Genomic DNA, 25,682 nt, shown 5'->3' with positions numbered 1-25,682 from the left:
TAATTTATATGGTTAGTGTGCCTGCCTGCATTTTGACTATGACCTGTCACATGAGATGAGGTGTGGAATTTTTTTATTTGTAACATCCATCGTGTCTGTGCTCAAAAAGTTTTGGATTTTTGGATTAGGGATACTCAACCTGTACTTCAAAAGCTATAAAATAGATACAGGTGGAATTGTGGCCCCTCCCTTTCTGTAACATTAGGTTCTCTATCAGGATGCATTTTCTGATTTTGTATAGGTAGTAATGCTTGTGTAATTAGTATTAGAATAGCTGTATTTGTTTATTGGTAGCCTCAGAATTATGTCTCTTAGAGTTAAAGAATCATAAATCTCAAAAGTAGAAAGGAAACCAAAAAATTAGTCTAAGGACTGTTACTTCTCTTCTGATGCAGACTGGTGAGCTCGTGCGGATCTATAAAGGTCACAACCATGCCGTGACTGTGGTGAATATCCTAGGAAAAGTGATGGTGACTGCTTGCCTGGATAAATTTGTTCGAGTCTATGAATTACAGGTAGAATTTAGATCCAGGATTTTGCTTGAATGATGTCGGGAGATGTCTGCTTGGATTTTGTATTGGTTTTTGATAAGTAAGTTCAGGGTGGAGCCCAAGAATCTGCATTTTCACAAATGCACTAGCTGATTATGAAATGTCTGCCTATGGCCCTCACTCAAACTGCTCTGAGATGGTTGGTTAGGCCCATGCATATCAGAACTTAAATGGCTTCTGAAGAGCTCCCCCAGCCTCTAAAACCTGTCCAGTTCTCCTTATGTGCAATTCTGAGTTTGAGACTTTGATTCTAAAGAAATTGCTTGTGGTATTCCTCATTTCCTAAGACTGCCACTGGTGCTTCACCTCAGTGCCTCAAGCACAGTGTCAAACCTCCCACAGTCCCTAAGGGACTCTGTTTATCAAACACAAGGTAAATGTGCCCCTAATTATCTATTGTTTTCCTTTCCACCTAAGTCTCATGACCGCCTACAAGTTTATGGAGGACACAGAGACATGATCATGTGTATGACCATCCATAAAAGCATGGTGAGTGGTGCTAGCCCTGCCAGATGTTTGCCGTTGGATATGTTTACTTAAAATTCTACATCCTGATAATAGTTACTACTTGCCTCTTCCCAAAGTGACATCTATTCCTGATGCCTTATTGTTGAATGCCTTTCTGTCTCTTGTCCTAATAATGAGAAGTAACCCAGCAACAATGTTGGAAATACTCCATTTCTATTTATAGCTAAAATAATTACAGTAAAAATCTACCATTAAATAGAAGATATATTTAAGATGATTCAAAAGAAATTGGGCTGGTGGAGTGGCACAAGTGGTAGAGACCTGCCTCAGAAGTGTTAGGCCTAGAGTTCAAACTCCCGTACGGTTTAAAAAAAATAGAGATACTTTTTCCAGAGACATGATCTGAACAGAACACCGGATTGGAGTCAGGAGATGTCGCCATGAGGCGTGGGTAGAGCAGACTTGAAAGTAGAAGCAAACCCACTTTGCTAAACCTTGGCTTATTTTTTTTTTTAAGTTTTGGGGTTGAACAGATGGTATGTTTTGAAATGAGTAGTAGATCCTTTTTGCAATGAGATTCAGATACCTAATATGCAACAACAGTTAGAAGTCAGAGCAATCCTAATTAGAGAATAAGTGATGCCTCCCAGCCCTGCTAGCCATGGTCCCAATGTATCTGGACCAGATCTAGAAATCAATTTCCCATTCTTGTTCTCCGAAGCTGGTTTTGCTTTAGGTTTGTATTTTTGTTTTTGTTTTTTTAAACTTGTTTTGAGGATATTTTGTAGGTGTTTCTTTGTGCATATTTTAATCTAATTTTATAAACCTCTTTCTCCAGATTTATACTGGCTGTTACGATGGCAGCATTCAGGCTGTGAGGCTGAATCTGATGCAGAATTACCGCTGTTGGGTAAGTGTTGAGACGGTTCTGTGAATGTCATCAGACATAGGAGGGCCTCAGCCCTAGTTTTAGTACATCTGCATTAGCACTGGTTTAGCATTTTTGTATTTGAGTGCATCTACTTTATGCCTGTCACTGTAGGACAAGGAAGTTTTTATATTTTACTTTATTTTGTTTTTTCACTGTGTTGCCCATAGTGGCCTGGAATTCACTATACAGTCCAGGCTCATCTTGAACTCATAATCATCCTGCCTTAGCCTCCTAGGTGTTGCAATTACAAGGATACGCCTCCGTGCCTGACTGTATTTCTTTATTGATTAGATTTGAGGTACATTTAAATATTGTCTTCTCGGAGTTGTCTCCTAGGTGGTTTTATTTTGTGTTTCATTATAAAAATCAATACCTGCTTAGAAAAATATCAGCCATACTAGAAATACATGAAGTAAGTAGAAGTCCTTATTATTGTGACCTGTCCCCTCAACAACACTCAGTCCTCAGGGACTGCAAGTGGTTAGTGGTTTGATTTATACCCCTGTTGATTTCTGAGGACTAGGCTAATAAAATGTATAGTGTTGAAGTTATAAACCTCAGCTCACCAGGCTGAATTGTGCGGCTTTTATTTTGGAGTAGGGGCTGATGACTAGCCCTACAACTTCAATGCTGCTCCTTATAAATCTTATTTTGTAAGGCAGTTCTCATAACTACGCCATTATTAGCGGAGTGAACTTGCCACTCTTACTTTTAAATTTAGTATTAGGGTTGTTCGTAACCTAATTACTTCTCAGCATTTTTATGTATTATGATCTTGGCTTTTTAGTCTTCTCAGTGAAGGCAAGCAAAATCTACTACAAGTTCCAGGATATATAAATAAATAAATTGTTTAAAGAAAATACCATTTCATCTGTCAGATGAAATAGTCTGATAGTGGAAAAATTCAAATTTGTGGTACTTTTTCTAAATGAACATGTTAGAATTAGAAGTACCAGGTTTATAACAAACAACCTGTGGGGAAAAGCCAAAACAAAGTCTTTGTGCTTTCCAAGTAATATGTGACATTGAGCCACATTTATAAATTACAGTATCTTTTAAAATGTAGTAAATAAAGGATTGTGACTCAAGTGATAAAGGTTGTGATGCCAGGCTTCTAGTATCAGACATTTTATTTTCAAGTTTAATAGTTGTTAGAATTGTTAAATATGCCTCTTTCAGTATTATAGGAAAGTCTTTTGCCATTTGGAATAAATAGACTAAGATAGAAGTTAAATCTGATGATGGCTAGAAAAGAACATGGTTTAAGCCAGGTGCTGGTGGCTCACGCCTGTGACCCTAATTATTTGAGAGGCTGAGATCAGGAGAATCGTAGTTCAAGGCCAGCCTAGCAATTAGTTCATGAGAGCCCCAACTCAAAAATAAACTGAGTAAAATGGACTGGAGGTGTGGCTAAATGAAAGAGCACCTGCTTTGCAAGCACAGAGCCCTGAGTTCAAACTCTAGTCCCACCAAAAATAAATAAATAAATGAAAAGGAAGATGATTATGGTTTAAATTGAATTTATAATAATCATCTACAAATATTTGCTGACCTTTTCTTTATCTAAAGATATAATGGCTAGCTGGGAGTGGTGGTACACACCTGTAATCCCAGCACTCAGGAGGCAGAGGCAATAGAATCATGAGTTTGAAGCCAGCCTGGCTACTTGTGACACCCTGTCTCAAAAAAATAAAATCAAACAAAAAAATGTCATGGTTACCTTAGGGTTTTGCCTTTTCAAAATACCACAGTATCAAAAAACTTTCCTGTCTTTTCAAGGTTTCTTATCATATTGATAACTAATTTGCCTGCCTGTGGCTTTATTATATTTTGTAGCCAAGAATAAATTAGAGAATATGGGGCTTTTTACTTCTAAGTACTTAATGGGATAGAAGCAAGGGGTGATCTGATTGCATGCTTACCGTGCTGTTTTTTGTTCTTTTATTTATTGTGTTTTTATTTGCTGAGGTTTTTTTCTTTTTTGTTTTTTTGTTTTTTCTGTTCATTGTGTTTTTATTGCACTCTTTTTCACCTAGTTCCCTCCCTCTCTTTTGCAGTGGCATGGTTGCTCTCTGATATTTGGGGTTGTGGATCACTTAAAACAACACTTGCTGACTGACCACACTAATCCCAACTTTCAGACTCTGAAATGTCGCTGGAAGAACTGTGATGCCTTTTTCACTGCTAGGAAAGGATCCAAGCAGGTACATGAGTGGAATTTGAGGCTAACCTGGGCTCAGTCAACTACTAGAGCAGAGGCTGGTAAGCCTTTGCTTTACCACACAGTTCACGATTGCAGTAAATAGGGAAGACCTGGGAATATTTCTTTGTATTATTCAGAGATTTGTGGGACAATTGAACAAGGTTTTCAAAGAATTAGGTAGGTTTTGAGACAGAACTTAGGAGAGTGTTTTCAGATATTTAAATTCAGTAACTGAATGTAGAGGCTTACAGTGCTCTTGTGCTAAGATAAGCACTCACTTTATGTACAGTTTAGTGTGAATTCACAAAGTGCTGGTTCCCAACTCCCTTCATCTGTGGGTTCCAGGTACAGTGGACCAGATGGCTTTCCTTGGCTGTGACTTCCTGTTCTACTACTATTTGTTTCTCATGGCCTTCTCCCTTTTTCCTAGGATGCTGCAGGACACATTGAACGACATGCTGAAGATGACAGCAAAATCGATTCATGAAGCTTTTTGCCTCCCATGTTGGGAAGTCATCAGTTGAACTATTTTGACATTGGCCTCTCACACAGGCCACTCTCTTCCCTTCCCCCACTGAAGCAAGGCGGGATAAAGTGCTTATCAGCCAGGTTACCACTGGCAACAGTCTGGGCAGCTCTATGGGATGATAGGTCACACCTCAACTTGGTACTGGCGGGTGTAAACAAATTTAAACAGATTCTAAGGAACCGTACTCCTCTGGGACAGCATGACATAAATAGTGTTTCATGCTACTGGCATTCTCTAGATGTTTGTTGAAGATCAGATCGTAATTGGTTACCTAGTTTGGCCTAATCATACATATATATTGTTAATTGATTTCAGTTTGTGATTTCTAGTTTGTTTTTGTGATGATTTAAACCAATAGTCAGGTTTTAGTACAAGTTTGTTCAAATGCTAGATTTTCAGGATCAGTTTTAGGATCTCTAGTCATAACAATTGAGAATATAAATTGGAAGCAAATGGTTTCCTTTCTTAACAATTATGTGCAGTGTGTTTCGCTATTCATCTGCTTTGTAGATGGGTAGAGCTGGCTTTTAAATGCTAACGGGCACACAGATTTTTTTTGAAAAACCTAGAGTGGATGTTCTGCAAGCCATATTTTAGGATTCAGAAAACAAGGCCCACAGTGATAGGTCCTTGCAGATTGCATTTCCTAGTGAACTTCTGTGCCACTTTGATCGAGTACTCAGTGTGAGGCAGCACACAGACATTATGTCTACCTTTCGGTTTGGCTGTCAGACCTGAGTACTCACTGCAGCAGATACCGTCAGGCTGTTCAAATGGAGATGTGGCTTTATCTCCCTTCCAGCTTTGACTCTCCAACCCACACCTCTCAGTGTCTAGTGTGACTAGAGCAAAGACAGCCATGAAGTATTCCTTTGGGCTCATGGGGTACTTTCTGCCCTCTTTCCGCCCACCTATAGAACCCCAAATAAAGGGGTTGAAATAAAGCATCTGTACACAGATTTTAGGGCCTCAAGCAGGCTTCCTAGAGGTTTCTTTCTGAATCCAGTGTCTTCACCTTCACTTCCCAGATAGCTGGGAAAGTAGGGTGGCTTGTGGTGAAGAGAAAGACTCTTCCTGTCCATTGAGGACACCCAAGTCAACAAAGCCTATGGGACTGCTTTGTTTTGGGATTTTCTCTGGGCTTTTATCAATAAAGCTATACAAGTGTTACTTTTTAATCTTTTGTTTCTGTATTCTCAAAACTCAGAAAGACTCTTCAGAGGGGAGAGAGAAACCAGAGGGATAGGAGCCACATACCTAGCTTGAGGCTGTAACTCATTTTCTAGGATTCCAGGGCACCCAGGTTTATCTCCACGCCTGGCAGTGCACACAGCTGTACACATGCCTTCCTCAGGCTCTTGGGCAGGAGGACTTCATCAGGGGTCAATAGATAAGCTGCAAGAGGGTCTGTGAGCCCCCAGAAATTGTATGAAAGACTAAGTATGTGTTCTTTTTTCCAGGAAAGGTTCCAGTGGTTCTTACTGGATCCAGAAAACGTTAAGCACTAGGAGCTCCTGCTAGACAGTGGATGGCCCCTCGAGCTCTTTACTTCTGTCCTTGTGAGTGGGACAATGCTCCTGTTAACCACATGGCTTAGATTTGCCCGATGCTCCAGTGAACAGAGAAGATCTTGTTGGTAGAGTGTGTTTGTGCTATTTCTGTGTGAGATGAGGTTCTTCTCACCTCTCACTTCATTACCCATAAGGGGGACCAGAAGTCACACTGTTCTGTTTGTTTGGGAATAGTGATTTCCCAAGAAAGTCCATTTGGATTTATTGTAAACCTGGTGTTTTTCTCTGGGCTACTGTGATGCTGCATTTCCACAGTGGCAGGGCAGTGTGCTAAGAAAGCCTTGAATGCTCTGGTGGTAGGTGCCATGTTTGCCCAAGGGCCTATCTGGAGCGAAGAGAGTGGTGGAGCCTTTGTACAGCAGAAAAGGGTAATTGGAGGTGTTAGACAGTCGTGGGGAACTTTGGAGAGGATTACAGACTGAGGATCAGTAAGAAATGTGATTTGAGTTTAACTTGGTAGAATCGTGCATATATCTGCCTCTGTGTGTGTGTTCCTTTATATGTGTGTGCCTCATTTCCTCATTTTCCTCATTTCACAGACGTTTTCTTTGAAGCAGTGGCAGAACATACGAAGTTCTTTTAACACCAGGTTAATGTGTTATCCAGATGAACTGTACTAGCCCTGTCTGGATAATAAAGGAACCGTATGTATCTTGGCTCCTTACGGCTGCGTCACTACTTTTAAGGGTCTTGAAAGTTATGTAAAACTGTGATGTTACCAATCACAGGCTCGGTTTCTCCTCACAGAAGAGCTGTGGCTTGGCTTTGTTCTGCCTCTGCTCTTTAGTAGCATCATAAAGGAAGAAAACTAACTGTCCGGTAACATGACAAAAACTGGCGCATTTCTTATAAGCAGTGGGAGGCCATTTTTAGAATGTTATTTTTAATTCCTCATGCCTCATCTTTAACAGCTCAAATCAAGAAAACCATAGGATAAATCCTTTTGTATATGTAGGCTTGTGTTTAAAATAGCAATTTGTTGCAAAAAAAAAAATCAGTTAAATGTGAAAGTTTTTAATTAGTTTCAGAATATTTTTTGGCATATTCTACTCAATTCTAAACAACTGAAAAAAGAAAAATAGCTAAGAATTATCTTGACCTGATATTACTTAATTTGAGAAAAAGTCATTACTTAGCCACTATACTACTGCTTTTGTGGAAGAAATGTTTTTCTCCCTGAGACGAGTGAGCAGTTGAGTGTTCAGCTCAGGACTTACACATAATTTGTAGGCAGCACTATTGCTGTTTAAAGTGATTATTTGCCTGACAAAGGTTTTGTTTTGTTGTTTTTCTGGTAGATTATATAGTGGACAACTTTAGTGGCTAGGTGTGTGGCTGAATTGGTGGGCATAGGGTACATTTAGAGAAATGGCGTGGTATAGTTTATGAAAGAGAATTTGTTGGAGAGGAGATGGAAGTATGTTATGGAGAGGGATTTGAACAGCACACACACGCCAGATTGCTCAGATAATTGCACCTTATATATGCTTACTTATAAATTTTGTTCCTGCTACCTAAAGGAGAGCTCCTAGAATTATGAAGGCCATGCCTGCCACATTTGTAGAACAGTGATTTCACCCCTACCTTGTCATTAGGGTCCTCAAGGTTTAAGAGAAGTGGTGTAAGGGGTGGGGGAGGGGCTGTAGTAGCAGTGATCTGGGCTATACTTACTCCCATATGCAAGTGGCTGTGAAATCCTCATATAAACACACCTAAAGCCTCCCAGATAACAACCTCCAGCTTCACTTAAGGTCCCAAGTGTGTGGCCCTGTGGAGTCACATGGGGACTGAAGTTTCTCAGATTTGTTGTCAATTCAGGGTTGTAGTCCAGTTGAGTTCATGGGGTCAAGGAAGACTTTCTCCTGTTAAAGAGAAATGTATGCCCTAGAGCTGCTCCCAGCACCTCTGGCTTCTGATTTTTTTTTTTTTTTACTGGATGTGGATTAGAAGAAAGAAATCAAATGATACTCCACTGCAAAAATGTTTATAAACAAACAGCCTAGTCTTCTTACATTTTGGTATAAAGCTGTGAACTTCATAACTTTGTAAAGCAAGATATAAAGCAAATACAAGAGGAAAATAAAGTACTTTTATTAATGGAATGTTTACTTTTGTTCCCTTCTCTGCATTTTCATGTCTGAGCCTTTCTTTTCCATGAAAAGCTTCCAAAAAGGAAGCTGGGCAGAAAACACAAGGTGCTTACAGCTGCACCACAGACCATGGTCCAGATAAAGTGACAAATGGTTACACTCAGGGTTTGTCTAATGTCTGAACAGGTCAGTGCAAGTGTCTGTATTCCATTACCCTTTGGTACCACTGGCCCCTCCAGTCACCATAAAAGGTTAGCCACTTATTCTTGATGTTCATACACCAACAGCTATTCTCCTTATATATTTTAGAATACATCTGAGTGATTCCTGTGTTCAAGAAGTAGCAATAGGCATGATTTAAGCGGGGCTCTGTGTTTTGTTTTGGTGTGTGTTTCCTGTTGTTCTGTTCTGAAACTAGGGCTTTCTCTTATCCAGGAACTCACAAGGCGCCACCCTGCTTAGCTTCCAAGATGGGCACATTCAGGGTGGTGTGGCTGGAGACTGAAACTAGGTCTATAGGTGATGGTAAGTATATGAGAGAAAGGCATTCAGTCCTGCTGTGGCTGCTAACTAAATGAGAGAACACAAAGCATGGTGGAACCAGCTGTACACATGCCTTTATTTAATTTGTTTTAGAATGCAGCCAAACTTATGAGTCAGACAACCCAAAGTATCCAGCCGTGTTCCACTGAGTTAGTTTACCCCAGAGCAGGTCCATCTTAAAATAGTCAGATACAACCAAGTGCAAGTTTGGCTACTGTCCCGTGAGTGAGAGAACAAAGGTGGGAGAGCTCCAGCATGAGCCAGTGCTGAGTGCATTGGCAAATGCTTCTGCAAATAGCCTAGTGCAAGCTAAAGTGAAGCATTTGCTTCAGAGCTGAGGCTGATCAGAATCAGCAGGTTCTCAGCTAGGATGCACCTAGCTGAGGCAGACTTGCCTTCCTGTGGCAAAGGACATCTACACAGAGTAAGGGGGCAAAGTGGAAGAGAAACAAGACCAAGGAAGCACCTGGAGGCCTGGCGAGGGTGCACCTACTGAGTCTTTTGAGGTAAATGGCTCTAGCTGTATTGGTAGGAGTGATCCCGCACAACCTTGAACGAGACCAGCCTGGTTCATGCATACATGGTGAGCTGCAGCCACTGAAAGAAGTAGTCCCAAAATCAGAACATAGGCAAGAAAGGAGACCCCCCCCCTGCCCCATCCCTAGGGATCTTACAGGGTAGGGGAAGAGGAAATAGACAACAGGAAGATTTTCAGAGGAGCAGCCTGTTCCCTGCATCCTTCTTCCCCACAGATCTTTCTTAGAAAGTCCCTGTTTTCCAACATGAAGTAATTTTGGGAGGTGAGGCCCTTTTTGGAGCCTTCTGCTAGTACATATGCCCCGTGATGCTCATTCTTTGCCATGCTTCCCCTCATGCTCCTTTTCTGTTCCTTCCACCACCACTTGGAAATGAGGAGCACACAGTGCATCCAGTCTGCCTTGTTGACTCCACTGTGGTGTCATGGTGCAGGGGGGTGTGCTTTACCTCAAGAACGTTCAGTTTGATGATACCATCTCCATCCTTGTCGAATGCATTGAAAGCTCCTGTGTAAAAGAATGCACAGGCCAGAGGCTAGTTACAGGCTTACTCTACTTCCATTGCTGTAATTTGTCCTTTTCTTTTTTTGTGGTACCGAAGTTTGAACTCAGGGCCTCACACTTGTTAGGCTCTACCACGTGAGCCAGTCACTAGCCCTTTTTGAATGTTCAAGATAGGGTCTCACAAACTGTTTGCCAGGATTGGCTTTGAACCATGATCCTCCTGATCTCTGCCTCCTGAGTAGCCAGGATTTACAGGTATGCGCCACTGGTGCCTAGCTTGCTGTAGCTTTTAAGAGGACCATGTTCTAACTGCTGCCCTTCAGCACAAGTGTCTGCAGGCAGAGTAACCTTTCTTTGCCATCCTTTTCTTGGCATAGAGGGCCTGAGCCTTTGCTCAGCCTGACAGAGCAAATGCCACAGCTGTCGCAGTGGGATGGGGCTGGTGGGCCCCCCCCAACACACACTTACTGAACATGCCCTCCAGTCTGACAAAGCAGCAAATGAAGCTGTCAAAGTCGATGTTCATGTGTTTGTCCGCGTACCGCATGGTAATGATGTCGTAGAGCTGGCTGTTGAGGTGGAATCCTGTGGGGACAGCAGAGTAGAGGAGAAAGTAGAGTCGAGTCGGGCCTGCATTGTTTTCCCTGCCCCTTGGCCACTCTGGCTTCAAGAACTACAACCAGAACCCTCCTTCCTTTCTGTAACAGGCTCAAGTAACCTAGGCTCTCCTCCATCCCCCTTTCCCCCAGCTCTGGTCTGCGTGCTGGCCACCCCCTTTCCTCCTGGCACCTGCATCGTTGACTGCGTTTCGCATCTCATAGCTGTTGATGGTGCCGGACTGGTCTGTGTCATAATGTTTGAAGATTTTCTGAACATAGAAAATTCGAGGACAGGTCACATGCTGAATACCTCAATCAATTAACCTCCTCTTCCACCCCCACACTTCACTCGCCCCACCTGCCAGGCCTTAATCTTCTTCCAGAGGTGGTGGAACTCTTGCAGATTCAGCCTCCCTGAGCCATCTGTCTGAAGGAGGGATGTCAGGGCTATGGGCACACAGTGAAATCCCCTGGGACTGGGAGGGACTGGCTAGGAGATTCTGCAGGGATTCCCCTATCTACTGCCCTGTTCTGCTATGCAGTCTTTCCCTCCACTCCACCAATCAAACTTCCTGCTGGCTTTATAACCCACGGAGTTTGTCCCCTAAGGACTCTTCTTGCTTTGGCAAAATCCCAGGCAGGATTTCAGGTCTGAGGTAAGAGCTAGGTGTAGGAACCAGCTACCACCCAATGTCTTCTAATAACCCCTCTCAGACAGCAAGCAGGGTGTTCTGAGTCAGGATCTCCTTAAGTCGCAAGTCTCCTTGGGCACAAATTTGTGCCATCTGCCTGACTGGACAGCCCTGTTTTCTGGCCCCTGCTGCAGATGCTGGAAGGCTGGGAAGGGGAGACAGAAAGGATACATCCATGAGAGCGATCATGCTGCGGCAGGACTCCAGTGTGAACCCTCGAGTCTTCAGGTCCTTGTCTGGGGGGATGGAGAAGAGTGAGGAGCTGCTTTCAGGCAACTGGGCCCCTTGCCCATCCCTGCTATCTGGTTCTAGTTGCTCACGTTTGTTCACAACTTTGTTTAGGACGTTTTTCAACTCATCTGCACTGATCTCCATGTCCTGAGGAGGAAAGGAGAAGACATGGCTCAAGAACAAAGCAGCAGCCAGGCACAAGTGGCTCATGCCTGCATCCTAACTACTTGGGAGGCTGAGAGTGGGAAGCATAGTTCAAGGCCAGCCTGAGCAAATAGTTCATGAGACCCCATCTCCAAAGTAACCAGAGCAGAATGTGGTAGAGCAGTAGAGCATGTAAGCATGAAGCCCTGAGTTCCAACTTCAGTCCCACCCAAAAAAAAAAAAAAAATCTAAAAAAGAGTAGAGGTTTGTAACACAAATCCCAGCTGTCCACATTTGTCAAATCCCAGTCAGTGCTGTTCTGTCACGGGAAGCTGGGGCTTTTCTGAGGAAGACAGGGTCAGATATCGCACCCTCAGCTGTCCAGACTGCAGTGGGCAGCTTATGCCAGAGGGCTCTGAGCCAGCCAGTGATGTCCAAAACATAAGGGCTTGTGGGCTTCTGTGCTGTACACATCCATCCCCCAGGTTCCACCAAAATCCAAAGGTGGGTTCCTCGCTACTTGAGCTGCTGAGATTGGGAGGATCTTGGTTCCAGGCTAGTCCAGGCAAAAAGTTTATGAGACCCCACTTCAGTAGCTGGGTGTGGTGGTGCACTGGTCACACAGTTATGACAGGTGGGAAGCATAAAATAGGAGCATCTTGATCCAGGCCGGCCTGGGCAAAAGCAAGACCTGATCTCCAAAATAACCAGAGCAAGAGGCTCAAGGCATGATTTAAGTACTAGAGAACCTGCCTAGCAAGAGTGGAGCACTGAGTTCAAACCCAGTACCACCACCAAAAAAAAACCCAAACTACCACAACAAAAGCTCTAACCGCTACTGATCAATAACGCTAATGAAGTACCTGGTCACTAGCGGTTAGTCAAGAAGAGAACTGAAGTCCCTGCGGGAGCCCTGGGTCAGAGATACTTACATCGCCTGCTATCTGCTTGAAAATGTTGCGGAACTGCTGCTGTTCCTCACTTTCCTGGTCGGTGTTGTTGAGCCGTGGCTGTGGGGGCACAATACAAAGGAGAACGGGTTCACAGGAACCAAGTCTAGACAGATCAAGAGGACAGCTCTTCTGGGCTCCAAGTGTCCCAAACAGCCACAGGTGGCAGCAGGAGCTGGCATAGGGCTAATGCTCTTCTTTCTCAGTCCAACCTGGTGAGCTGGAGTGAGAATCATCTAGGCCCAGCTGCTCAGCACTCCGTACCTCACCAGCCCTGCCACCTCAGACCACAGGCCACATTTGTCATGCTGGTCCTCCCCCAGCTAGAGCCTTCCCTGTTTTTGAACCTGACCATTCCAACCAAATGGGCCCCAGCAGGTCAAAGCAGGGCCGACCATTCTGATTCTCCCACCACCTCTTATCAAGGCCCAGCCCTCAAAGGACTCTCCCCCGAACACTGCGTGGGTGCCCCAGGACAGAGGCCCAGGGCCTGGATTTGTCTAGGACTTTCCCCTCCACCAAGCTTTATTGGCCACCTCGCCCACTCCTGTCTAACACCCTCACCTGCGCTCGGAAGGACCCTATTTCTGACTTCAGCCCCCACTTCTCTACGACTATTCTTTAGTCCCCTCCAAGAGTGCAAGGACTGAAGACGAGTTCAGTCTCAGCTCCCGAGTGGGTCTGTCCCAGCCTTTGCCTCCCCCGGTCTCATCCTGGCTGGGGAAGCGCCAGTGGGAGGCTTGGCCATTGTTCCAGTCCTAGAGACAGTGTGGTGTGGCAGCCGACCCCGAGACATTTACCCAAGGAGCACCCAAGTTCAGGGAAACTTTCTGAAAGAAATGGTCAGTGGGCCAATTCCAAACCCTAGATGTTGAAGAGACACCCCTGGGGATCACTGCTGCCCCCATACACTCCAAACGCACAGAAGACCCCAGTTGTGGGCTGTCCACCCCTTTCATGCCACATGCTCAGAAACCTGTGGGGATCTCTCTTGCTTTTCAGGGCTTGTTTTGTCTTTGCCCTCCTCTGACTCCTGGTCCACACCCAGCTCCTTGTTGCTGTTTGCTCTGTCTGAAACGAAGATGATTGGCTGGAGAGAGGAGGCAAGGATTACAGGCTAAGCGGGCTCAGGGAGTCAGCCTCCCCTCTGGAGCAGCTTTGGTGAGAAGAGGAGGAACTCAAGGTCGGGGTACCTTGAGCTTCAGTTCAAGTTCAGTTTCTGTGCCAGCAAGCTGTGTGACTGCGTGGACAATTTTTTCACAATTTTTTTTGTTATTAACAACACATTGCCCCAATTAATAGATGTTATTTATCTTTTAATACCAACCCATCTCTCCTCATGATAGAGTTATGAGGGCACAACAATATTAAAAAAAAAAAGGTATTACCCATGAAAATGCTAAGAAAACCAGGATCTAGGACAGCGATGTTCTCAAATATTTTGGTGGACTTTTTTTTCAAATGGAAAGATTTCAAATTTCTCCCAGAAACCCATGTAAATAAGACTATTGAAAGCACAGCATCTCAGCCAGGTGTGGTGGTACACACCTGTAATCATAGATACTTGGGAGGCTGAGACGGGAGAATCATAAGTTCAAGGCCAGCCTAGGCAGCACAGCCCGTCTCAATTTAAAAGAAAACAGCTCTCTGCTTAATGGGAAGGGCAGAACTCTTTCCCCTGAGTACCCCTATCACCATGGCAACTACTGAGGAGCCCCCAAGGAGTCTCAACAGTCTAGAGAGTGCAGATAGACAAAAGACTGACCGGTGGCATGGTCAATGCATGGTCACAGCACTGACCAGCCCTGCCTCTCACTGGCCTGTTTACTAATCAGCTAATGAGAATGATAAAACCTGCCTTTTCCTCCTGCCTTTTTCTGCTCTGTGGGGATCATATGAGATGACTGAATGTAAAGCTGTACTGCAAAAACCTCATATCTGGTCTGGAAGTGAAGCTCAAGTGGTAGAGCACCTGCCTAGCAAGTTCAAGGTCCTGAGTTCAAACCCAAGTACCCACACCCATACACAAAATTGATGATTTATGCAAGCATAAGATGTGCTCATACAAGTAAAGAGAGTACTAGAGTGCTGGGGTGTGGCTCAAGCAAAATGCCTTCCTAAGAAGCTATAGGAGGTAGAGAGCAGCCACCCATTCTGGTGGAAGGCCGCATGGCTTGGGGGCCACAGTGGAGAGTCTCAGACAACAGCTCCTTTGGCTACCTGCAGGGCCTGAAAGCCCGGCTTGCTCTGCCTTCTAAGCAAAGGTTCTTGCCCAAGAACTGAAGCATGTGGGGATCCCAGAGCAAGTGGAGGTCCCAGTCTGAGGGGAACGTGTGCCGGTGGACATGGTAGGCCATGGAGCCCTCCTGCCAGGCTTACATTCCCAGACCCAATCGCAGGTCTGGATGACAGAGACCTTGGAGTGTAAAGGGCTGAGCAACAGAGATGTGAGGCAAGAAACACAGATCTTGGGGCATACAAATAAGGCTTCCAGTGCCAGTGCCCGCTCATTAGTTGTGTCCGTGGCAAGTCCCTTCACATCCCTGAATCTGCACCTCGCCTGGAAAAGGGAAATGATGACAGGGCCTACCCTGTCAGTGCTGTTATAACTGGAGGGGAAAAAGTTTTACCATCAGCGTGGCGCTTGGTAAGTGTCCACTGTGGTCTGCACCAGCACCTGTATTTGTACAGTCCCAGTGATGCGTCCACTATAAACACCAGCACCAAACCTTATCTGGTGGCCAGATGTGACTCAGGACACAGGTTCTGGAGTCAGACTGCCTGGCACCAGTGCTGCCTCTGCCTCTTTCTGGGTGTTAGTCATTTTGTACCTTTTCTCCTTCTGAAAGTGGGGATTGAGTAAACCCATGGAAAGCACCTAGCAGAGCCCCGCACTCAGCCTTTCCTCAGCAAGTGTCAGCCATCGCTGTCACACTCAACCACCGGAGCTCAGGAAGGAAGGGAGGAAGAGGCAAGTCTGCCCGCATGCACTTGAACATGTGTATGCATGCATGCATGCACTCACCCTGTCTTACCCACCTTGGCTTTTTTCTTTTTCTGTGTTAAGAAAAGGAAACAGTAAATGGAGAATAAGTAGAAAGCAAGTCTCTAGAACAGTCAGTAGCTTTGTACTTCCCTATGTCCTGGTCTATAGCTTAGGAGAGGCTCTGGAGTTCAGATATCTGGATTAATTGGATATCCAGATATCCAAGGGGGCAGGAAGGGTGAAGGAAGGAGAGAATTCTTCCTCCTTCCTCCATGTCCAGAAAGTGGTAATCACTATGGCTTTGTTTAAATAATCCACTGTCACTGAATACAGGTGGGGAAAGGAAACTTCTGGCTAGTTTTGGGGTGTTTTGCTTTTTTGGTGGTACTGGAGTTTGAACTCAGGGCCTTGTGCTTGCCAGGTAAACACTAGCACTTAAGCCACACCTCCAACCCTTGTTATTTGTGTTGTTTTCAGTTTTAAAATGAAATTGGTTAGTAGAACACCAAAAAACATGACTTGCTCAAACTAGCTTGAAAATTAATTCACTTTCTAGAAAACTAAAAAAAATTTTTTGAGCAAGTATTTACTAATGTCCCTACATTTAATATGGAAAGCCAAGCTTGGCACTTCTTTTGTAAAATTAGGTCTGACAGTTTGGGCCAGCAATCCCCAATTGCAGCCACTAGCTGGGCAGAGAGCGGCTGCTTTCGGTACTCTCCAGACAACCACAGTGGCTGACACTCCAGTTGTCCCTCCAGCACTAAAGCTAAGAGTCCTTTGAAAACTGCAGACAAATAGGGACACCAAACCCCCTGCGCCTGCCTGCTCGGCTCAGTTGGTGTAGAGCTTTTGTGTGTGTATCTCCCGATAACACTGTACAGTGAATACCCACGTCCAAGGATAACAGGAACGGAGCACGTGATGCTAAGAGCAAATGCCTGCAAGGACTCAGAGGCACTCGGACATGTGGGACTGGCCCAGGATCGGGACTGAAGCCATGGTGTTACAGCCTGAAAGAGCTCAGTGGGGCATTTGTCCTTTTTGCCTCAGATTTCTCCCACTGAGCACAGGGCTGTTTGCTAACTGGAGCCTAAAGCCCCAAGGCAGATTTCTTAATCCAGAGACCCCAACAGACCCCAACTCTGTGCTGCTTGTGTGGGGCTTCTTGGCGCTCTTGCTTGAAAGTCAGGGATGATAACCTTCTCTCCTTCTGTTATCTCACACGTGAGATAACACATGTGAACAATCCACTGAAAGTTGTAACAACCTCCATTTGAGTGCCCATGCTGTGTTGGACATTTTACACACTGCCAGGCACAGTATTAGCCCCATTTTGCAGAGTAAGAAACTGAGTCAGAGGTGTTATGTAAATTGTCCTTCACCTATCACTCAGGTGGTAGGTGAAGGCTCTAGGTTTTTTGGTTTTGGCAGTACTGGGGTTTGTACTCAGGGCTTACGTTTGTGAACCAGGCACTCTACCACTTGAGCCCCTCCTCCAACCCTGAAGGTTGTAAGTTCTGACAGTGATTTAAGAGCTGATATACTTCCTTTACTCCACTTGAGAAATCTAATGTTACCCAACCTCAGAATCCGACGTTGGGTGCTCTTCTGTTATTCCTTCCTATGGCTTTGTTCCCCACCTCTCATTGTTCAAACAGCTTCTTCCCTCTTCCATACATCCCAGTATCTGACTGACTAAATGGTCCCGGGGGTCACAAGACCCATTTTTCTGGCCATGCCCAGCAGAAGTTGCAGAACATGGCATGATCACCGTACAAGAGGGGCCCGCAAGCCTTTTCACACGAACAGCTGAATCACTCACCACTGGCCGATCCACAGAGATTGTATTTTCAACTTCCCTGCGAAAAGCACAAACGGAGTGCCTCAGTGTCACCAGAAACAAGCAGGAAGCATATGGAGGACTTGCTCAAGTCACATGGCTGCTTAGTGGCCACATTGGGACTGAGAAAACCCCTGGACTTAAACATCTACCCCAGGAACCAGTCCCTTGTAGGAACCATTCCTGAACAGCCAGGCCCAGGCACAGTCTCGTTGGTGCTGCCCAAAGACATGACCAGGCCACCTGCCCACAGACCTTGCCCTGTTTCCAGGGTCAGAGATCAGAGCCCGGGGCCCATCAACACATCCGTGGGGGTCAAGGGCAGGATGTGGCCTTACTCGCTTCCCTTGCTGTGCTAATTTCTGGGACGTCTTATATCTCTTTCCTACTTTATTTGTACTCCACATCCCTTCTCCAAATGTAACATACTCCAGAATGTACTTTTCCCTGCCCATGGTTGTCTCACCCTAGAGCGTTAAGCTCCATGATGACAGGAATTTCTTACCATTTACTTCTCTATTCCCAGTGCCTAGAAGAGTACCTGGCACATGGTAGGTGCCTAATAAATGTTTGCAGGATGAATGCACGAATTAGGGAGATGTGGCATTGGCCGAGGAGTAGGCGAGAGACAGAGGCTGGCCAACATATCCCAGGAACTCGGAAGGAAATTGCACCAGCTGCCTCCAATCTCTGGAATGGTCCACGTGAGCTTTTAGGGACAGGTGGGAGAAGCCAGGCTGGTACTCACTCAGAGAGATTTCTCTTTTCGGAGAAGACCCGGAGGATGAATTCCCCTTCCTGGTGGGGCTCGTAGGTGGAGGGCACAATGACATACTCGCTGGGAGGCAGGCGGAAGCGCTGGGACACCTCCCGCATGTTGATGTAAGTTTTGCTCCTGGCCTTGGAGGCATTGTACAGGAAGAAGTCCTTTTGCAGGTGCTGCTTGTTTCCATGCATCTAGGGGACAGAAGAGCCCATAGGAACTGTGTCCCCCTTGGAGGGGCTGCCCTGTCCTGCTCATAGACTCTTCCAGAGGTTCCTTCCCAACTCTGGTCACCCATTCCACAATCTCAACCTACCTACTTCCAATGCCCACGGCCTCAAGTAGCTCAGCATCACTGACTCCCCACCTCGCTGCCTCTTCCTTGTTGTGACTCAGAAGTGAAGGTCAAGTCTATCATTCCTACACACAAGGCCACTTACCAGAATTGCTGCTCATTTGCTCCAAATTCCCTCAGGCAGAGAAGGACCCCAAAGAGGTGGAGGGACCTTGACTGGATTCTGAAGGAGGCGATTCCTCCCTCCCCGGGGCAGCTACCCTCAGAACATGCTGTGTCACTGTGTGAGGGTGTGATTGCCTGTGAGCATGTGGGTGTGTGAAGCCATGTGAGTGTCTGAAGGGAGGGACAAAATACACACGGCAAGGGTGCAGTAGCCTGAGGCACCTGCTCTGCAGTTGAAATAAGGCAGGCAGGACCCTCTCCTGTCCTAGCCCTGCCCACAAACCCCACCAGCAAGCTTCTTGGTGAGCCACAGACACAGGACACCCAGGAAGTGCTGCACAGCACTGCTGGCCACTGCCACTGCTATACCTCTTTGGGAACCTGGAGGAGAAACAGATAAAAGATGCCTCAGATCTGAATGAGGATGTCTGTCAGCAACTGGATGCAGACTATGACTCCCCTTGCCCCCTGTGCCAGCTCCAGCCCCACTCCGCTGCACCTGCTGGTATTTTTCACTTGTTACAAACAAGTAACAACAAGTGAAAAATCAGAGGGTCTGATGCAGGAGCTCTGGGGTCACAGAGTTTGGGAGAAGTCAGAGGACCCTTTTGGAAGCTCCCCAATCCTCCTCATTGGGAGGCTGTGTGTTTCCTGGGCTGGTGCTTGTCAGGGACTGTATACCTCATAGATGGCGAAGCCAATGGTGAAGAGGTTGGCTCCCAACTTCCGGTCCTTCCGCCGGTTCTTCTGCATCAGAGCCACCAGGAAGCTGCAAATCACCTCAGAGTCATCAGGGTCATCGTCTTCCTCCAGAAGCTTCAGACGGTACTGCGGGTTGGTCCAGAAAGTATCTGTGCCCCCCAGAAAGGAAATACACTTTCAGATCTGCCACTCAGAAAAGGACAGGAAGGAAAATGAGACAGAGGGAACCTAGTCTCCTCTATCCCCCAATCGTCAGCTGGACTGGACTAAGGAATACTTAGCTAGTACGCCATTATTTTTTAAATGTGTCTGTGAGGGTGTTTCCAGAGAAGTTTGGCCTGTGAATACGAGGAGTGAGTGGGAAAGATCCACTGTTCATTTTGCCAGGCACCATCCGATCAGCTGGGAAGCAGATTGACCAAAAAGGCAAAGAAAGAATTTCCTTTCTCTTTCCTAGAGTTGGGACACTCTTCTGCCCTTGGACATCCTAACCCCAGCCTCTCTGGCCTTTGGACTCCAGGACTTACACAGTGGGTTTGGTTCTCTGGGTTTTAGTCTTGGACTGAAAATTACACCATCAGCTTCCCTTGTCCTGACGCCTATGGACTTGGGCTGGGCCCATGCTTACTGATCCAAGGGTCTGTAGCTTGCAGAGAGCCTGTCATGGGACTTCTTAGCCTCCATAATCATGTGAACCAGTCTTCCTAATAAATGTCCTCTCATCCATATTCACCTCTCTGTCTGTCTGTCTATCTATCTATCTTCACCCACCCCATAAACCAGGATCTGGTCTATGCCTCTTCTCTTGCCATACCTATCCTGTCTCCTTATACATCTTAACTCACTTCCAATTTTTTTTGGGGGGGCAGTACCAGGGATGGAACCCAGGCCCCCTCTTCCACTTTTTAACTGACCCCTTCATAGCGATGGCCCCTGAGTTACATATCCTAACTCAGTCTCTCTTCTGAATCACTTCTTCCCTTCTTTTTTTTTTTGGTGGGACCGAGGTTTGAACTCAGGGCCTCACACTTGCAAAGCAGGTGCTCTACCACTTGAACCACTCCTCCAGTCCATTTTACTCTGGTTATTTTGGAGATGGGGTCTCTTTAACATTTTTTTCTAGGCAGGCTTTTGATCTTCCTGATCTCAGTCTCCCAAGTAGCTGGATTACAGCTTCCTTACTTTTTTTCCTTCCTCAAATACTTAAGAGTTTTTAATCATATAACCAAATACCATTCTAATATGTGCATCCAATTCTCTATTACCAGTCTTTACCTGGATATTCAACAGGTACCTCAAACTTTAGATGTCCAAAAATAAAGTCTTTCTCTATAACCCCACAACCAGCCCTCAGGAAAAATAACACACTTCTTTTTTTTTTTGCAATGTTGACACCATACACTCAGATGTCACTGAAATCTTGACACGATTCTTCATTTTTCCTTCCCACAAAACCCAGTATACTCTCCCCTAAGTCTGCCTTCTCCCCTCTGTCTCTTCAGCTACTGACTTGGCCTAGGATTTCAGCATCTCTGACTCAAACTACTGCAGTAGCTGCTAAATTGGTTCTTCAGTGCTCCTCTCAAATTGCCTGACATAGTATCATTCTGACAGTTTCCTGTTTAAACATTGCTCCAGCTCCCCATTGTAGTAAGCTCAGCAAGACAATTTCCTTTTCAGTAAAGTGGGATGGGTTTAATAAGACAATTGATGTCTGGAACTTAGTAGAGACTCACTAAATGACTATTAATATTTTTCTATCTGGAACATGCTCTGTTTGGACCCTTTGCCCCTTCAAGAGTATCTCCCACCTGGAAAGTTGCGGCAGCCTCCGGCGGAGCAGCCTCTCACCCAGCGGCCCTCGTTCACGGACACTGTCCAGGTCTGAAGCTTATCAGACTCCAGGGCATCGGCTGTGAGGTTGCAGATCTCCAGCTTTGTGAAGTGGTAGATGAAATCATCATATGACATCCTGAGAGGATGAAAGAAGAGAAAACCCACATGGGAGAAGGTGGGGAGAGGCCTGGGAAATAAGACTCGCTGGCTAACATAGCACATAAATTAGTTGGGTTTTTTTGGTTTTTTTTTTTTTTGGTGGTAGGACTGGGGTTTGAACTCAGGGCTTTGTGCTTGCAAAGCAGGTGCCTGAGCCACACCTCCAGCCCACATATCATAATATATTAGTTTAGAGGAACTTGGTCAAGGTCCCAGAGGATTCTGACTTTCTTTTTTAGGGTAAATACTGTCAGTTCTGATGTATTTACCCCAAACCTTCATCAAGTCTTCCAGTAATGACTTGCTCATGTCTCTGATGAGAGAAAGGGACAGAAATTCAATTCTCCAAAAAGTTATTGTGTAGCTCACCACAGTGCACCAGGCACAGTTCTAGGCACAGGGGAAAGAGGCGTCATTTGGGAAAGAGCAATCTTAAGGATTACAAGCATCACAAGTAAATGAATCTGGTCCTGAGGGAACCAATGGGGTCCTGGGGGAGCTCCCTTTAAGCGGAAACTTGAAGGCTAAGCAGACATGATATGACAAAGGTAGGGATCATCTTACCCTGGGACATCAGGGTAAGAAGAGCTACCTAAGCTCACAGGGCAGCTGTGCTAGGGCCAGGGAGCAAGCAGGGCTGCGTCACATTGGTCTGGTCCTGAGCTCAGTCATCACACTATGACCATCTCTTCTCAGAACCTCATCCTTTCAGGTCTCTGGCTAAAGGAGAACAGGGCCTCACTCTCCCAAAGTTGGAACCTGACAGCCCCTGTCCTTTAAACTTTTAGGTCTTTTTGAGTCCTGGACTCACCAGAACTCTCCATCCTCAGTGACCTGGTGCTGCAGACGGGCCTTCTCATCTTTGTCCACAAAGCTCCAGTCTTTCCAGCTGGTGGGAAAACGGAGGGATTATGGAAGGAGGAAGAAGAGAAGGCCTGATGTCAGTTGGGACAGTAGGTGTCGGAGAAATACAAAGTTAAAGTAACCCGTATCCAAACTGCAACCAGTGTGAGTCATCAAAATGTGGATCTGACCCTTTATCCTCAGTGAAAAAGTCCATAATTGCTTCCTACCACCCTCAAGGTTTAACTCTTTAAGTGAGTGTACAAGAGTTTGAGCCTTGTCTAGCTGAGTCTTCTCTCCTCCTCACACTTTGAAGGTTAAGAGCTGAACTCTGCAAATAGACAAGCTGGGATTCTCCTATAATAACAGATTAGCTATGTAACCTTGGGCAAGTCACTTGGCCTTGTCAGGTTCTATTTTCTCAACTGCAAAGGGAAACAATTACATCATCTACTCACAGAGCTCTGATGAGCAAATGCCTGCAGGCCATTAGCAAGTGTTCATCATATAATAGAAACCATCTGAGTTACTAAGAAAAAACACAAAGCCTGGCTTTGTGTTTCTAAGGCTGGCCAGTTTTCACACACTTTCTCGAAAGAGGGAAGAAATGGAGCACATTTGTATTTAATTAAGAATTAATGAATTAAGCTAAATTGGGTTCAGGAAGTACTTGGAGTAAGGAAGTGCTGGAGGGGAAGTGGAGATTCTTGAGACCAGTAGGTTGGCATGTAGCCTGGAGGCCATGAGTGGAGTCATGATGGGCTCCACTGCAATGATGGAGTCAGCAGAAGTGTATCACAGAAGGACAACAAGCGGAGGCTGGAGAACACAGCAAGGGTCTCTGGGAGTGACTTGGGCAGGTGGAGTAGACATGATGGGGCACCGAGGGCCTTCTCAGAGCAGAGCCCAGTTGGTGCATCACTCCTTCCAACCAGTCCACTTTCCCCATTCCAATCAAAGTAGTTGGGGAGTTGCTTCTTTATAACCCTAAGCACACCCTTAATCTCAATTATTAGTGTGTATTTGTCCTTCCAACTGGACCTTAAATCCACAAGGGCCAGGCCTGTGTCTCTGTGTTCATTTCTACAACCCTGCCCAGTAAGTAGCATAGGGCCTGACCCGTAGCATTGAGGAAGGAAGGATTCAGCACATGGATAAGTGAAGGAATGTCACAGGAAGCAGGAAGCACACAAAGTCAGATTCAGTTTTCTAGGTTTCTTGCTCACAGAACATCCCCAGGCCTAGACCTGTGCCTCTGATTTAGCAGGTGCTCGATAAACACTTGTTAAGTGAACACATGACTGAAAGAGCAAGTGATTACCCTGCACTGGGCTAAGGAGTATGAAGAGGTGCAAAGAACAGGCCCACACAGGGCCTGGGTGTGGGCCTTCTCCACTAAGCCCTGCTGTCCCCTCCTAGGAATAAAGGAGGAGCTCAGGTGGCAGCCTGCCATTCAGTAAAGGCAACAGGAAACAATGACTGAGTGCAGAGCCATTATAAATGCTCTTTAACCTTCATAAGAATTTCTCCATGTTTGTTGCCCCAAATCTAATCTGCCCTCCCCCCCCCCATTTTTTTAGAGACAGGGTCTCATTATGTAGTCCAGGCTGGCTTCAAATTCACAATCCTCCTACCTTGATCTTCCAAGTAGCTAGGATTACAGGCAGGCACCACCATGCCCAGCACGGTCTATCAGTCTGTTCCTTTCAGTTATAAGTCTTTGAAAGGCCATTGTGCCTTTGTTTGAGGACAGTGAGGGAAAGCAACTCTCAGCAAATCTAAGCACTTTTCAAAAACTGTCACATTTCTCCTCCTAACAGCTCCAAGGAGATAATACTGTTCCTATTTTACAGATAAAGCAACAAAGACACCAAGAAAAGTCACTTCTCTTAATACTGCTACTGCCTAGGCCTAGTCAAAGCCTTCTGGAATCTTCCCTTCCAGCCTATGTCCATCAGCGACCTTCCTAGGTCTCTGGCTCCCTTGGTCCCACTCCCAGCCCACCCCTGTACCTTTCTTCTCCTTTGCAGGACATATCTTTCTTGTTGTTATTCTTATTTCATTTGCTTATATGTTTTTGTGCTGCTGGGGATTTAACCCAAGTCGTTGTACAGGCTAGGCAAGCCCTCTGCCATTGAGCTACATCCTACATCCTCAACAGGTCATTGTTTTGTGTGTGTGTGTGTGAGAGACAGCAGTTTACTGTGCACGTTACAAGTCCTGGTGGTGGTGGTGGTGGTGGTGGCAGAAGCTGCTCAACAGGGCACTGCTTCTCAGCACCACCCTGGACAGTTGATGCTCAAAGGTGATGACGGGCCACAGCACTGCACCCATGAGTCTATACATGGATTTATGTACAGGTTATGCTCAAGACTCACATGAAAAAGCCTAAGAGCCTGTGTTTTAATGAGGAAAAAGAAAAAAACATTTCCAACACAACTGTGATAGTTTTGAATGGTCTAGTTGAAAAATAATCTTGGTGTATAAAAAGTCTGCACAGTTTTAGTTCCAGGGCAGAGCCTGCCTCGCTTGGAGTCTAGAACTGGGGCCAAGGAAACTGCATCCTAGCTGGCCTGGGCAGCTTGGTGTAAACTGGGCCCTACACACCCCACCCCACACCAGGTCATTGGTTTTGAGGGTGATTTTGTACCAAGCATTTGTTAAACTCTCATGGCTCAGTTCCCAACCCAGCCTTGTCCAAAGTCCTGTCATGCCCCACTCCCACAACCATGGGTCTCCTCACCTACCTGTCACTCCAGGAGCCATTCCACTCCACCTGGCCCCAGGGATTCCGCAGTCGCACCAGCCTCACTTTCTCACCTTTGAACAGGGCCTTGGGCAAAGAGAAAAGGCTCTCATACTCTGGAGCCTGTCTGGAAAGGGAAATTTCTGTCTTTCCCTGAGGACTGGGGATGGGGAGAGAATCTGTGTTAGGGGATGTCCTGCCTGGCCTTGAGCAAGAAGCTTGCTGTCGAATCTCAGGGTGAGGAGTCAGAACCTCAGGACTGAGTCAGAAGGAGTTAGGGGTTAGGGTGTAGGCCAGTTGGTAGAGCGCTCGCCCAGCATGTGTCTGACCTCCAGCATCACAAAAAAAAAAGAAAAGAAAGAAAGAAAGAAAAAGAACAAAGAAGTTAGGGCCTGGTCATCTTGTATCTTCTATGAAGTGATTTTCCTTGCCATTGAGAGCCTTGAGGGAAAAGGAGAGTTCAGTAGTGCCCTGCTAGCACGTTAGGTGTCTTTGTGTGAATTTTTAAAAGTCCCCTGCTGTCTGAGGAACTATGGACAAATGCCCCTCTAGATGGACCAATGTAGAAAAATGTCCTCTTCCTTCAGCTTGTGCTGGAATGGGCAGATGTGGATAACAACCCTTCTCTGTCCATCCCTTTGTTCAGGGCACAGCCTGCCCCAACTGTGTGTGATAGACCTGGCAAGGTTCCTGCCTCTGACATGACCCAGGAAAACTCAGATGTTCCAGAAGGAGCACAGCACTGTCACCATTTGAACATGAGAAGATGGAATGCATGATAATACACGAACCCAAAAGAGGT

General features: G+C 45.8%; 2 protein-coding genes across 13 annotated transcripts in view; one reads left to right on the top strand and one right to left on the bottom strand.

The window, feature by feature from the left end:
• The window catches only part of Znf106 (zinc finger protein 106), a 59,631-nt gene extending 51,276 nt beyond the window's left edge, over window positions 1-8,355 (top strand). For all 5 annotated transcript variants that reach the window (XM_020170207.2, XM_020170205.2, XM_020170206.2 and 2 more), the window contains 5 exons: window positions 396-515; window positions 969-1,040; window positions 1,858-1,929; window positions 4,008-4,154; window positions 4,584-8,355. In XM_020170207.2, the coding sequence (XP_020025796.1) occupies window positions 396-515; window positions 969-1,040; window positions 1,858-1,929; window positions 4,008-4,154; window positions 4,584-4,640 (468 nt within the window). In that variant the 3' untranslated portion in view covers window positions 4,641-8,355. The remainder of the gene's footprint in view (window positions 1-395; window positions 516-968; window positions 1,041-1,857; window positions 1,930-4,007; window positions 4,155-4,583) is intronic.
• A 578-nt stretch (window positions 8,356-8,933) lies between these two features.
• The window catches only part of Capn3 (calpain 3), a 44,877-nt gene continuing 28,128 nt past the window's right edge, over window positions 8,934-25,682 (bottom strand). For 3 of the 8 annotated variants that reach the window (XM_020170222.2, XM_020170226.2, XM_020170225.2), the window contains 15 exons: window positions 24,882-24,967; window positions 22,103-22,180; window positions 21,108-21,268; window positions 19,276-19,445; window positions 18,964-18,975; window positions 18,120-18,328; window positions 17,354-17,390; window positions 12,525-12,602; window positions 11,538-11,595; window positions 11,389-11,453; window positions 10,884-10,952; window positions 10,716-10,794; window positions 10,395-10,511; window positions 9,871-9,929; window positions 8,934-9,483 (listed from right to left, as the gene is read on the bottom strand). In XM_020170222.2, coding sequence (XP_020025811.1) covers window positions 9,457-9,483; window positions 9,871-9,929; window positions 10,395-10,511; window positions 10,716-10,794; window positions 10,884-10,952; window positions 11,389-11,453; window positions 11,538-11,595; window positions 12,525-12,602; window positions 17,354-17,390; window positions 18,120-18,328; window positions 18,964-18,975; window positions 19,276-19,445; window positions 21,108-21,268; window positions 22,103-22,180; window positions 24,882-24,967 — 1,305 coding nt within the window. In that variant the 3' untranslated portion in view covers window positions 8,934-9,456. The other 5 variants (XM_020170219.2, XM_020170213.2, XM_020170214.2 and 2 more) reach the window with 4 other exon arrangements.

Source organism: Castor canadensis, chromosome 2, assembly GCF_047511655.1.
Source record: "Castor canadensis chromosome 2, mCasCan1.hap1v2, whole genome shotgun sequence".
Classification (NCBI taxonomy): domain Eukaryota; kingdom Metazoa; phylum Chordata; class Mammalia; order Rodentia; family Castoridae; genus Castor; species Castor canadensis.
Note: the sequence above shows the minus strand (reverse complement) of the source record. Positions and strands in the feature narration are given on the sequence as shown.